General features: G+C 37.2%; 1 protein-coding gene across 1 annotated transcript; it reads right to left on the reverse strand.

The window, feature by feature from the left end:
- Positions 1-797: 797 nt before the first annotated feature.
- Positions 798-13,296, reverse strand: LOC106053656 (uncharacterized). Its single transcript, XM_013209245.2, has 4 exons — positions 12,971-13,296; positions 11,858-11,996; positions 2,375-2,900; positions 798-1,613 (listed from the first exon to the last, which is right to left on the reverse strand). The coding sequence occupies exons 1-4, from the start codon at positions 13,035-13,037 to the stop codon at positions 1,347-1,349; spliced, it is 999 nt and encodes a 332-aa protein (XP_013064699.2). The 5' UTR covers positions 13,038-13,296; the 3' UTR covers positions 798-1,346.
- Positions 13,297-13,722: the final 426 nt, after the last annotated feature.

Consider the following 13,722-nt stretch of genomic DNA (forward strand, 5'->3'; position numbering starts at 1 on the left):
ACACCTATGGATTTGGTTGGTCTAAAATATCAACAACTCGAGCAATCAACAAGCAGCAGTGGCGTAGCTAGAGTGGAAAGAGGAGGGGGAGAATTTAAAAATCCCTCCGGGCCCCAACCTGATGGGGGACCCCAATTGAGTGGGGTTTTTTTTTTACATTAAATATTAAATATTACGCAAAATGCGGGGTCGCTCCAAAGAGGTCAAGACCCCCTGGGCCCTCAAAGGATGAAAATTTCCTAGCTGTGCCCCTGGCAGGCAGGTAAATTTACAAACAAACAAATGAATAAACTGCAACGAAATAGACTTTAAGACATTTCAACAAAAATCTTTTAAAAAATGTCATCATGATATTTTGAAAAGAAACAAACATGAATAGTAAAAATTAGGATTGTTAACAAATGTGAAACGAAACGAATCAAATGCAATCAAAGAAATCTTCACGATGAAACAAAAAAAAATGTTTTTAATGTATCGTAAAAAGAATATAACAAGAATATAACAAGCTATTAAAGCTGTACAACAAAAAAAAACGCATAAGGCAAATTTTAATTTGAGGCGGGAAAAAAAAGTATAAATAGCCAGCCTTTTGGTGCATCGGTTGTATAGAAGAAAAGAAGTGCTGCTAGGGTTATTTACGGTTTGTGATAATGTTTTTTTCACTTTTTAGCGCTGCAGAAATAAAATGTTGTAATCTCTTTCTTTTTATAGCACACAAGATAATTTCAAATCGAAGGGAGCATTAAGTTTTCACTTTATGACTTAAAAAATTATCTAAAAACAAAAATGATAAATTACTTGTAGGAATAAAGAAGATTTAATACGGATTTCAACTGCCACGCATTCAGATAGACATAAAATTATAGATCAATCCTTTTTTTTTTTTCATTTGAGTTGACAACAGCGAAGATTGATTCAGCGTCCATGACATTATTCTTTTAGTATATCTTGATGATGTATAAACATCAGAATTAGTTAGTATATAAGTAAGATTGATGCACTATCTAACCGCCTTGTTTTTTCATGTTATTTTTTGTCTTAATAATAGGTTTCGAACCTTACTCCTGCAGGAATGATGTGACGACAGACCTAAGTCCATACCTCACGACCGGGCAGCCATCCAACAGCCTTGCAAGACTATCGTACAGAACACTGTGACATGTTGATAGAAGCGAGATGTTGATAGACATCAACGCAACAACGTTGTAATTCGGCTGTTTCTAAAAGAACTGCAGAGAACCAAGTTGTGTAAGAGTTAGCAGTGGTGTCCAAAGACCCTTTTCCTCCTCTCACTGGAGTATAGAGAGGCGAGAAAACGCTAAAGTGAATGGCGCCGACGCCACAACTTATTTAGCAGTTGCAATTCTTCGATCCCACCCCACAGCACTCACGTTAAGTCCATTCAAAGGGCGGCCGCTGTGCGGGTGGCGCCCGAAGAAACCAGCCCACTTCATTTTTCCGAGGATCCACACCGGGGCGCCGCTGCTCCCAGGACAGGTGGGTGTGTCATAGGTGTAGACGCAGTTGTCAAAGTCTCTTGACCTGTCCACGACATTTCTCTCCTTCCAAGCGCCGACACTGACCTGTTTATCACATCCGTGTGGGTGAGATACCTAACAAAAGGGAAGAAACTCAGCATATAAACTCTGTGGTGATTTGATTTATCAAGAAAAACAACTACAAACGTAAATAAGATTATATTATTAGTTGGGCAACTTATAAAGTAAATATAAAATGTATCGTTATATATTTAGGAAATATGATATAAAAAAAAATACACGAATAATGAATACTACAACAATCTTTTTAATTGTCAAGGTTAGAATTTTAATAATAGATTAGTAATAGATAGCATAATTACCCACTTGTACTCGTTCACATCAGAGCAAACAAGGACTGGATTATATAGGCGCTAAATGTGTAGTTCTTTCCATAATATACGCTCTTTTTATATGAAATATTTTCTAAATATTTTGCTTGTTGGCTTTTTTTACAAAGCTTATATCAACTCGCTCTGTCTGTCTGTCTGTCTGTCTGACCAAAAGTTTGTATACATTATTTCTCCGACACCCAATCTCGGATCAAACAGCAAAGTTTTATATTATGGAAAGAACGGCACATTTACAGCCTCACGTCTCAATACTGAAAGATGTATTACTAGTTTTCTATAACAAATTTAACGAAGAAAAGCTAATAAATATATTTTAAAAATTTATTTCTTTTAGATTTATGTCTTGTTAGGGACAATGAATGTTTGTGCAAAGTTTCTACTTGATCCGAGAAACGGAAGTGAGAGAAAGTGACGTGTCTGCCCAGGCAGACGAGTTGATATGAAGTATTATCAATAAGCTGTTTTCAAGTATCGACCACTTACCACAACAGCCAATCGATGGTCCTGGTCGGAATACTTCTGGTTTATCTTAGTCTCTAGCCAGCGCCACATTCCCCACGTGTCTTTTAAGTAGTCCACCAGCTCGACGTCGTGGGTCACGCACCTCATGTCACACCAGTCGCCCTGGAGGGCGCCGAACCTGACGTTGTCCCCGTACAGCCGTTTCACCGCGCCCTTGTCCCCGTCGTCGTCGTAGAAGAGCTCCACCACGGTGTTCCGGGCCTCTGCGTCATCGAACACAACGTGGGTGGCAGTCCTGACCTTCACCTTGGCCCACTCCACGTGCGGCGTCCGCGACGACAGGCATTCTGGGCAGGGGCACGTCTTTCCGGTTCTGGTGTCGTTACGGTAGACGTACTGGACGAAGCCGGTTCCCAGTCGTTGGAAGTTCTTTCCCCTGCAGTTGTAGAAAGCATAGCCTGGCGGTCGTTTCGAGCTAGTAAATGAGGACACCACTCTTACAGTCAGCTCTGACTGAGTTTTTATGTACTTCAGTATATCTTCATCTCTGCAAGATAAAAAAAACAATAATGTGATCGTTAATTTGCTTTTCGAACACCATTATCTGTTGAACTAGATCAGCGGTTCTCAACCTTTTAAGCTCGGCCACCCCTTTTTTTACAATCCCCCACTCTGCCGCGACCCCCACCCACACAGCAATTGAAGAATAGACAAAAAATATCCATATGGTCTTAGGCGACCTGGCAAATCGTCAATCGACCCAAAAGGGGGTCGCGACCCACAGGTTGAGAACCCCTGAACTAGATGTTACACAAAAGAGATAGCAGATATTAGATCCATTCTATAATCATACATAACATCAGGCGTACAAAATAAAACAACTGTTGATAAACTATGTTGTTTTTTTTATAAGCTATAAAAAAAAAATTTCCACCACATATTTCAATTTTCCTAGCTCTTCCATTTTTAGCACAAAATGGCCACACCACAAGGTTCTCAGGGCTCGCAAACACCTTCCTTCAGGGAACAGTACCAGGAAAATAAAGAAGAGGCAGACAGATAAAGAAGACAATAATAAAGAATGGACAAGCCTATCGCTGAATGAAATCATATCCAAGGCAAATTAAAGGCTACATTAAACATTCATACATTATTAGTATTAAATTGAATGGATTACTTTGTTCATTTGAGTATATATATGTAATATTAGTATACCAATCTGAAGACAACAAATTATAGTTTAAATAAATTCATGTCTTCATTTTTCTGATTTTGTAATATAGGTTTCATTAATGTTAAACTTTTCTACCTAAGGAGTTTTCAAGATGGCGGATGCTTTATCTGTATTCTAGATCTAGTGAATTCGAATGCATTGTTTGCAGGATTTTGGACGCTCTTTGCTTCTGGCTTAGGAGTTTTGATTGCTCCTGTGTTTATTTGTCAGGGGAGTATATCGATATAGTTGAATTTTCTAATTGCAGTGTTAATTTTGCGTTCTCCTTCATTTTGTTATTTTCTTCGAGTCGGTCGCGTTCCAATCGCGTCATACTTCCTTTATTGTTTATTTCCTGTTCCTTTTGTTATTGTTGTGCATTCATTCAAAGAATGTCTTATCCGACGTTTTTGATTGAAAAAAAGGACTTAGAGGGTGGTCTTGTCCACCCGAAGGGTACTCTCCTGTTGAAACTATCTGGCAATAACGCCATGAAATCTTCTATTGGGAGCCTTTTAGAGGCTCTCAAGTTGTCAGCTGCTGAAGTAACAGCATTATATAGGTTCGAAAACCCTTATACATGGTTTTTGGTACCAACAACTGCGAAAGTAAGAGACAGACTTGTTGGTAAGTCTTTCGGTAGTGAGACTTCCTTCAAGGTTGAGATCTTCCCAATAGAGGAAGAAAGGCTGAAAATTACCCTACATTGGGTATCGCCTTCAATTGCGAAAACCAAGATCGTTAAAATCATAGAAACATTTGCAGAGCAAGGATCCAAGGTGGAGGTGACGAAAATAGGTGCTTCGGACAAGTGGGTTTCCTTCATCAAAGCAAAAAAAGATGCACCCATCCCACACTACATCCAGCTACGGTATGAAGGGGACCCAAAAATTTATAAAGTTCTAGTCACCATACCAGGTCGTAGGCAACAATGCTTACATTGTGGACTGGACCAGCATTGGTCAAATCAGTGCCCCACCCGAAAGGCCGGCCCGGCTCGAACTGTGCCTCCCAAGGAGAAACCAGGCCCTCTGAGCTATGCACAGGCGGTCAAAGAAGGTAATCCCAAGGAGAAGGAAATCGAAAAATGGTTGCAGAAGGATGGCTTCACGATAGTAGAGAAGGGAAAAAAAGGAGTCTTCAAAGTGTCGCCAAAGAAGATATCTAAAGTGTCGGATGTCACGGCTTCATCTATGATGGCGGATGCAGCTACTTCATCGGTTGTTGCCAGTACACCAGAGATAGCTGTTGATGCGGAGGTTGAAACCCTCCAGAGTGTCGAAGACTTCAAACTAAAAAAGCGGTTCCGCTCTAAAGAGCATGTTAGGTCCGCTCCTGGGTCTCCGACAAAATTGAAAAGGAAGAGATGCTTATCTGTCTCCTCGTGTGAGGATCTTTTCGCGAGCCCGCGTATTATAAGAGAAGTTGTAAGCCCTCCTAACACGAGTCTTGATGTTAGTGCATTGGACATTCCTGAGACTCCACCCACATTGGTTATAGATGAGGGGGGAACACCCATAATTAACCACTAGAACTGGTTAAATTTACTTTTACACCCAGTCATGACAGACATTACAATCTTATCATTAATTATACGTAGTCTTAGAAACAAGCAAAAATACATTGTACACCTATCCAGAAAATACAGGCCAGACTTCATTTTCATTCAAGAAACAAATATAGACACACATTATAAATCACGCAAATACACATCCGACATAGGGCTGAAAGAGGGCTGGTTTAGCCTAGGTAACGAGTGTAGAGGGGTAGCTATTTTTCTAGTCTCAGATAGGTTTAAAGTAGTGCATGCATTTAATGACACCAGGGGAAGAATAGTAATCATTAGAGTAGAATCAGGAAATCAAACATTTACACTTGCAAACATCTACGCACCAGCAAAGAGCGCGGAAAAACAGGATTTTTATGAAAATTTAATCGATATACTAAACAATAATTATAGAGAGGATACGCTTATCATAGGGGGGGATTTCAATTACATAACTTCTGCATTAGATAAACAGACTACTTTGGCAGTGGGTCCTCCCTCTCGTAAAACCTTTCCGAATCTTAATTTCTTGGAGGAGATAGAGAGGAATTTTAATTTAGTTGATGCTTACAGGACACTAGAACCTATGGGTCGTGACACCACCATGGTGCATAGGTCATACCCCGTCTCGACGCGCTTAGATAGAGTGTATGCTCCTAATCATTTCTATATAAGTCGGGTGTCACATCTGGAAGAAACACTAGAATACACAGACCACAAAGCGGTGTTAGTTACTTTGGACATAAAAAACAAAGAAATTAAAAGAAAGTCATCCCACTGGAAATTTAACAATTCTCTGTTGGAAATTCCTCTTTTCGTGGAGTTAGTTTCTACTAATCTAAATTCTTACTTACAAGATATACAAGATCCACATTTCGATTTAACACAGACATGGCCTCTCCTAAAAAGTTCTATCAAGCAGCAAAGCCAGTTAATATCTACATTAGCTCAGGGACGTAGGAGGCAAGAATATGAACAACTCAAATACACATTATTACACACGGATGATGAAATCGTTAAAACAGAAACTCTTTTAAAACTAGAGGAATTAAACAAGTATACTTATAGGGGTGCTGAGATTAGGTGTAAAAATTACTTAAGTAATGAAGGTCCTAGTAAACTATTCCTATCGTTTGAACAGAATGTACAATCAAGTAAAATAATAAGCAACATCATAGATAGTGAGGGGAATAAAGTAGATGATTATGAAGATATTAAGAATATTTTTACAAAACACTTCACTACTATATACAGTGAAGAGCCAGTATATACTGATGCTCAAGATAATTTTCTAAAATTTTGCAACCAGCTGGACAAGACAGATGAAGATCTTTTAGGGAGTGCATTTACGCTAGACGAACTCAGGACTGCCCTGGACTCGACTAAGAACAATAAATCACCCGGTCCAGATGGCTTAACATTTGAACTCTATAAAACCTTCTTCCCCCTGCTTGGTCCTCTCTTACTGCGACTATATAGCGACGCCATTAAACTGGGACATTTTCCTCCAAATTTTAACGAAGCATACATCACACTTTTACCTAAGAAATCTGAAAATAACACTTCACCTAGCGACTATAGGCCCATTTCACTTCTCAACACGGACTATAAACTTCTCACAAAAATGATTTTCCTAAGAATGAAACCACTCATAAACCAACTTATCGGACATGACCAGTACTGTTGTATCCCGGACAGAAACATTGACGGCATGACGCATTTTTTACGGGATTTTATCATGTACAGTAAGGATAAAAACCTCAATGTGTCTCTTTTATCTGTAGATCAAGAAAAAGCCTTTGACCGAGTAAGCCATAGCTTCCTGTTCAAGGTGCTTGAGAAATGTAAAATAAGTTCCCTGTTAATCAGATATATAAAGCTTGTCTATACCAATGCAACAAGTAGATTGATAATTAATCATTCTCTCAGTAGGAGTATCCTCATACAAAGGTCTGTCAGACAGGGCTGTCCCTTATCCCCCTTCTTGTATATCCTTTGCTTGGAACCCTTCTTGGAATCTGTAAGATCTGACCCATCCATTATTGGGATAAATATACCGGGTCGTTCCTTCTCAACCATCAAAGTCAAAGCCTATGCGGATGATACAACCTTTTTTCCATCTTCAGAGCAAGATATTGAGAATATACTAAAGAAGTTTACACTTTTCGGAGAAGCTAGTGGTTCAAAAATAAATATAAATAAATCCTCTGTAATGGGTCTAGGGAAATGGAAATTCAAAGAGAATTGCGCTTTCAGAATTGTTGATAAAATCAAGATTTGTGGTATTGTCTATACCTGTAATCCTTTGTTCTATTGTAAAGACCAGTGGGAGAATATTTTTGTCAAAGCCTCAAACTTAATTAAACGTTATCAGCACACAGGTTCTACAATATTTGGTAGAGCTGTATTGATAAATAGTTTGGTCATTCCAAAGATTATCTATTTAGCTAACATTACAGAGCCACCTCCTAAATTCATAAACAAGCTGAACAAGTTAATTAGAAGCTTTATATTTAAAAACACTATTAGGAGCATTAAGCACACTACACTCATTCAAAACAAAGAGGATGGGGGGATAAACTTACAAGATGTTAAAACAAAAATACAGTCACTAAGGCTAAAATTTGTAGGTCAAGTAGTTAGAAACCCAACAAACTTTCCCTTGACAATTTACTATTATGGTTTAAGATTAAGTAGTCTTCTTCCAATACACAATGATACTCCTCACTATTTTGGTACAGTCACTCATCCATTTTACAGATCTATTTCAAGAGTTTTACCTGGTAATGAACATTTAATACACAACAAAACCAAAGAATCATACATAACACTTAAAAAGCTGTTACAGGAAAGCCTAGTGAATAGGATTAAGTGGGGGAGAGTTCTTGGGGTGACAGAATTCAAGGACACATTCATAAACCTACACAGTAAACATATCCCACCAAAAGCTAGAGAGATTAGCTATAGACTTATCTTTGGGATGACCCCTATGGTTAGAAGACGGGCAAATGACCGTGAATGTATATTATGCCACCTTGAAAATGCTGATAACGAAAAACACCTGTATTTGGAATGTCCATTATTCCTTCAAGTTAGAAGTACTGTAATGGACCTATTGGAAGCAAACTGTGGCAATTATGTAAATGTTAACTTGTCTATTATTTTAAACAAGCTGCCAAAACTAAAAAATAAAATGATACATAACTTTAACTTGATTATTGTTTCCGAATACAGGAATCTTGTTTGGGCTACCTGGCTCAAATGTCTACATAATAATAAGGTGTTTGATCCTAATCACTTGGAATTAACGTTTAGAAAAATAATGGACTTCAGGGTAGAGAATTATCTAGTTTGATTTTCATATACCTGTATAATGCTCATGTAGTTTTTCAGAAATAGGGTGTTGGGGGTCAGGGATATCTGATATTGTGTTGATTGTTCTGGAGTAGAGTATACTTGTATCATTTTTCTGTCTTTAGGGGGTTCATTGGTTAGGTAGTATGTCTTTAATATTAAATAATATTTCTATTACTGTTATTATATTTTTAGGTTAATCGCTTTTCAACTGTTTATGATTTAATACTTGTGAATTATGGTAACTTACAAATAAAAACATATTAAAAAAAAAAAAAAAAAAAAAAAAAAAGCCCACAAAAGAGGCAAGATGGCCCATAAAAGAGGCATATAAAGCCCAAAAAAGAGGCAAAGAAAAGAGGCATAAAGCCCAAGGATTCCTATGATGATAAAGCTAAAACTGAATAGCGCAAATTCTGAGGTTTCCTTTTAAAAAAAAAAAAAAAAAAACAATGTATGTAGATTCACTATTTTTTATTACTAATTAAGTATGGATTAATCATATTTTAAAGTTTAATTTTAATTCTTTATACTTTACAATTTGTGAAATGTGAGAGCTTATAATAATAATAATTATAAAAAGCCCACAAAAGAGGCAGGAAGGCCCAAAATAAAAGGCCTAAGGCACAAGGATAACTGATTATTTGAGTAGATTTCTCGGAAAGTGTAGGACATTGAACTTGTTAGAAAGTGTCTGTAAGTGGAGCTTCTGGACAATCTAATTAACCATGAATAATGAGCAATTACTGAATAACGTCTGCCTTGCTCTTTTGTGGACCAAAACATTTCCAACGTTTGTCTTGTGTTCTAGAGCATTTTAATACTTTTGTAGATACAGAAAAATAAAGTGGTCCAAAGCCAAAAAAAATAGAGAGAGAACAATGATAGAAGTAACGGTTCTCTGAGGTCTTTGTACTTTGTAATGAAGAAAGAAAGCATCATCTCGTCATGACAATTTTGCATAGACTCCTATTTTGCGACAATGAATTGTAATTCATAGCTCTACCTTCAACGATGCACACTAATTCATCCTAATAATACACAAAAAAAGTCAAAAAAGTAACGTGGTGTATTTTCTGGGGGGGGGGGGGGGGGGCTATTTATACAGTGGCGTAGCGAGGTACTTATAGGTTCAAGAGTAGGATGATGGGCCCCTTCCAAAGATTATATTTTTTTAAAAAATCAAAGACCAAGACTGTTTTATTAATCCCTGTGTGGGTGTGTTGTGATTAGAGGATCTCTTTTCTCATATAGTAGGAGCAATCTGATATAAACTTGGTCACATGTAAATTATGAGTGAGTCTGGTGTGAATGTACACTTTGGTTTCTTATAGTTATAATGTTTTTTGTTTGGTGTAATGCACAAATTGTAAGACAAATTTTGATACAGACAATAAAGATTATTATTATTATTATTATTATTATAAAGACAACACAACAGAAACATTCACATAAATAGAACAGACACAACATAAAGAGTTCATTGAGCGACTACAGGCATCTTGGTCCTTTTCATGTTTCCTGATCAATGAGTGGCGTTGATATAGTCTGACCGAGTAAGGAACGAACGAGTTTTTGTGCCGCTCTAGTCTTGATTGACACGCATGTACGTAGCAACACATTAATCAATTAACAAATTAATCAATTAGTTAATTAACTATTGGTGATTAATTATTTTGATCGAGATCGAAAAAGGGAAATAACTTCTATATTGTTGAGAGTTATTGTTGCAAGGGGAAATTCTTCCCCTTAGATAAGCTTTGTTGTTTTTTTTTTAATAATTTTTTTTAAATGATTTTTCTAGTCATTGTACGTGTCAAAGTTCAAAACACTCGTCCTTATGGACACTGGCTAGTTCAGGCCACTGGTCACTCATCATCACACGTAAGAACGACAATGACACTTGTTTCCTGCTTCACACACGGAAAGGATGATCTCCCCCCCCCCCTCCACTGCTTTCTTTGTAATGGAGTGTGTGTGTGTTGCTATGGTGACGGTGGGAAGAGATTAGCGATTGGTTATGAATGATGCAACTTAGGGGGCATTGTCGTCACTTGGTCTTAGTTAGGGGAGACGACTCCAAAACGTGAGACTGAATGGATGTGTTATTGTAGAGAGTTAGATTTTGTTAAAAATCATTATTACTCAAGTATACTACATTTATTTCATTTATCACAAGCTGATTTTGTTTGTATTATAAATAAAGTTCATTTAGTTTAGTTCACAAAAGCAAGTTATTCAAGATATTCGAAGTTTTATTAGTTAAGATAAATTCCGCATAAATCGGTTTAGTTGCCTACCAGCACTTCAGCCGTACGTGCTCTCCAGAAGAGAAGACTCAAAAGTAAAGTAGCAATAATACATAAAACACTGAACCATAATCTTCAAACACAAAAACATAATCTAATAAAATACACAGAAAGACACAAAGCCAAAGGCACATTCCTCATTCCTTATGCTAGTATGACGATCACACTTGCTGGGGATTTTATTATCAAACTTGACAATTCAATGAAATGAAGAAAGAAACATCTCTCTGTATTTTCTTAAAGCATCTTTAATAATACTTCTTCAACTTTCACATCAAATTAACTTCTCAATTCAATAACAACTTGACTTGATACTTCAAAAATAAAAACTTAAATGATACATGAAACTTCACTTAGTATAAATTCAACTTCAACTACTAAAACTTTACTTAATGGACCCGCTAATATCACAAAACTTATTACTAATCGAGGACTGAGCGAGGACCCCGTCTAACTGACTTTCCCTTAATTTATACCTTTCTTAATCGTACATTCCAGAATCATGGAAACTTCTCAGATAATTATTTTAGTAACTTTGACCTTCTAGAAGCTGACGTGTGCTATTTTTTTCCTTAACCCCTTTCTTTGATTGGATACCTAAAATTAACTTGTTTACGCTGGACACTTGCACTGGTTTGAGCTCGAGCTTCTAGAAACTGGTCGAAATAGGTCACAGACTCGACTCGTGACAGCTAGGACAAATTTGTACAAATGCTTCTTCGGTGAAGTCAATGATTGTAATTGATATTGTTATTATCATCGTTATTGAAATCATCATGTTTCATCAATCTTAAATCTGTCAATCTCCGCAAAATGAACGTTTTCTTAGGGACCACAAGTCGAGGTTATGTAATCTATTAACCAGTGGGGTAGCTAGTGATTGTTGGCCCGAGGGGCTTGACCTCTTTAAGGGCCCCCCTGCATTTTGACCTTCGACATCATGGACATGAGATAATGGCGTAATATTTAAATAAAAACAATCGAGGGACCCTCAAGTGAAGGCCCGGGGAGATTTTAAAATTTGGACCCCCACGACATCCTAGCTAAGCCACTGATATTAACACCAATGACCAACAACCTACCTGTATTCTAATGGCAAGTTGTTGATGTTAAACTCTTTGACTGGAATAAAGTTGGTATGCCCAGGATTTTTCCCACAGTCAATCCAGTGTTTGTGTAGGTCAGCCTCACTCCCAAAGTTCACTTCCGTCTCGTGGTAGCCTAGAAAATGAGAATCAAAATGTGTTATCAATATTAACGGCTTAAATATTGATCAATATGTGAATACATGTAATTTACATAACCACTATCAGGCTGATTATTGCGTTACAAACTCGCCCCCCCCCTTTTTCCTCCTCATATTCAATACGAAAACATGTTTTCTGTGTAGTTATCAGTTTGATGGATAGTGAAACACACGAACCACTCGGTCGAGTAGCGCTACTACAAACCAAGTCACTGGTTTATTGTTCAGTTTCAGGAACCAGAACCCAAATTCAAGGGAGTGTATCCTTATTTGTAATCCAATACGCGGATACGTTATACAATGAAGTGCATTACAATGAGGTACATTGAATAGTAACAGTAGGTAGTCCCTATAAATAGCTCGCAGATTCCAGGTATAAACAAGCAAAATATAAAAAATCTTTTTTTTTAGAAATCAAACTTATCTAAGGAAAAGCACTCCGCACTTACAACTATATTACTCAAGAATGTAGAAGTGTTTTTCTTTTTTTTTATGAAACAAAATAATTAATTACCAGTAATTAATATGCTTATTTGTTTTTAATTGATTCGTGCTTTCTTATAATAAATAATTGTTTAAAGTTTTTCAACTTGATCCGAGAATGGATGAGGGAGAAATAACGTGTTCAAACTTTTTAAGAGACAGACAGACAGACAGACAGACTGACAGACGGTGTGAGTTGATATAAGTTTTGTAATCAAAAGTAGGTTTATATCAAATTGTACAGATCTAGCTATAAGGAATGTTATTTTATTATAACAGTTTGGTGTAACTCTTGATAAGTGTGTGTGTGTGTGTGTGTGTGAGAGAGAGAGAGAGAGAGAGAGAAGGCCTCTTATATCATCACTTTCGCTGGTTTACCTGTAATCACTGACCGGCTAAAAACATCAACGAGATTTTAAAGTTTTAAACTCAATTTCGGTCTATCTCAAATAAAATAACACCTTACCTTGATCTCCTCTTGCTAGTAAAGCTAACTGGAAGGTATCCTCGCCGTCAGTAGAACAGCTCTCCATCCTATTAACTCACATATAAACCTGGTCACAATAATAGTACAATCACATACCAATCATAAACATAAACAAGTAACACTATTTTAATGCACAATTACTTTCTAAAGGAAAATCGCATCATTGACATGTAAAATACACAACGATAGGCCTATATATAAATCTCCCGAAATCACTTTCGTTAGAATTATAATGGAAACATAACAATTCTAGCCTGTTACACTGAACGAAGGCAATGTATATAGATCCAGGATACGTACTTCTACTGTCTACCGGAGTCTACCGGATGACTCTATGTCTGTTTCATCAGCAACTTTCCCCAAGAAAGTATAAATAGACCTATATTCTGCACCTTTTGCCCATCCCCTAAATGTATTGTGATAGACGCCTTACTTACCAATTCCTCCGTCTGGTAAATCCAAGTCATATGCTAAATCTAGTGAAGGGGAATTCCCGATGCGTCTGATGTAGGTCAGTATGTCGAGAGAGCTTGTTTGCAATGTATTGACATGCGCACTGCCAACAGTTTGATGTGGTGGTGAGTACATAGTACATACTGACTGTTAAGTTAGTTCATTTGTAGAGCACACCCTCGCACATTCACGCACTGACTTATACACACACGCACACACACACACCATAAATTGACTTTGTGGGCTAAGGTATATGATGAAATAAGTTAGTAGATCGA

Source organism: Biomphalaria glabrata, chromosome 13 (genome assembly GCF_947242115.1).
Source record: "Biomphalaria glabrata chromosome 13, xgBioGlab47.1, whole genome shotgun sequence".
NCBI lineage: Eukaryota > Metazoa > Mollusca > Gastropoda > Planorbidae > Biomphalaria > Biomphalaria glabrata.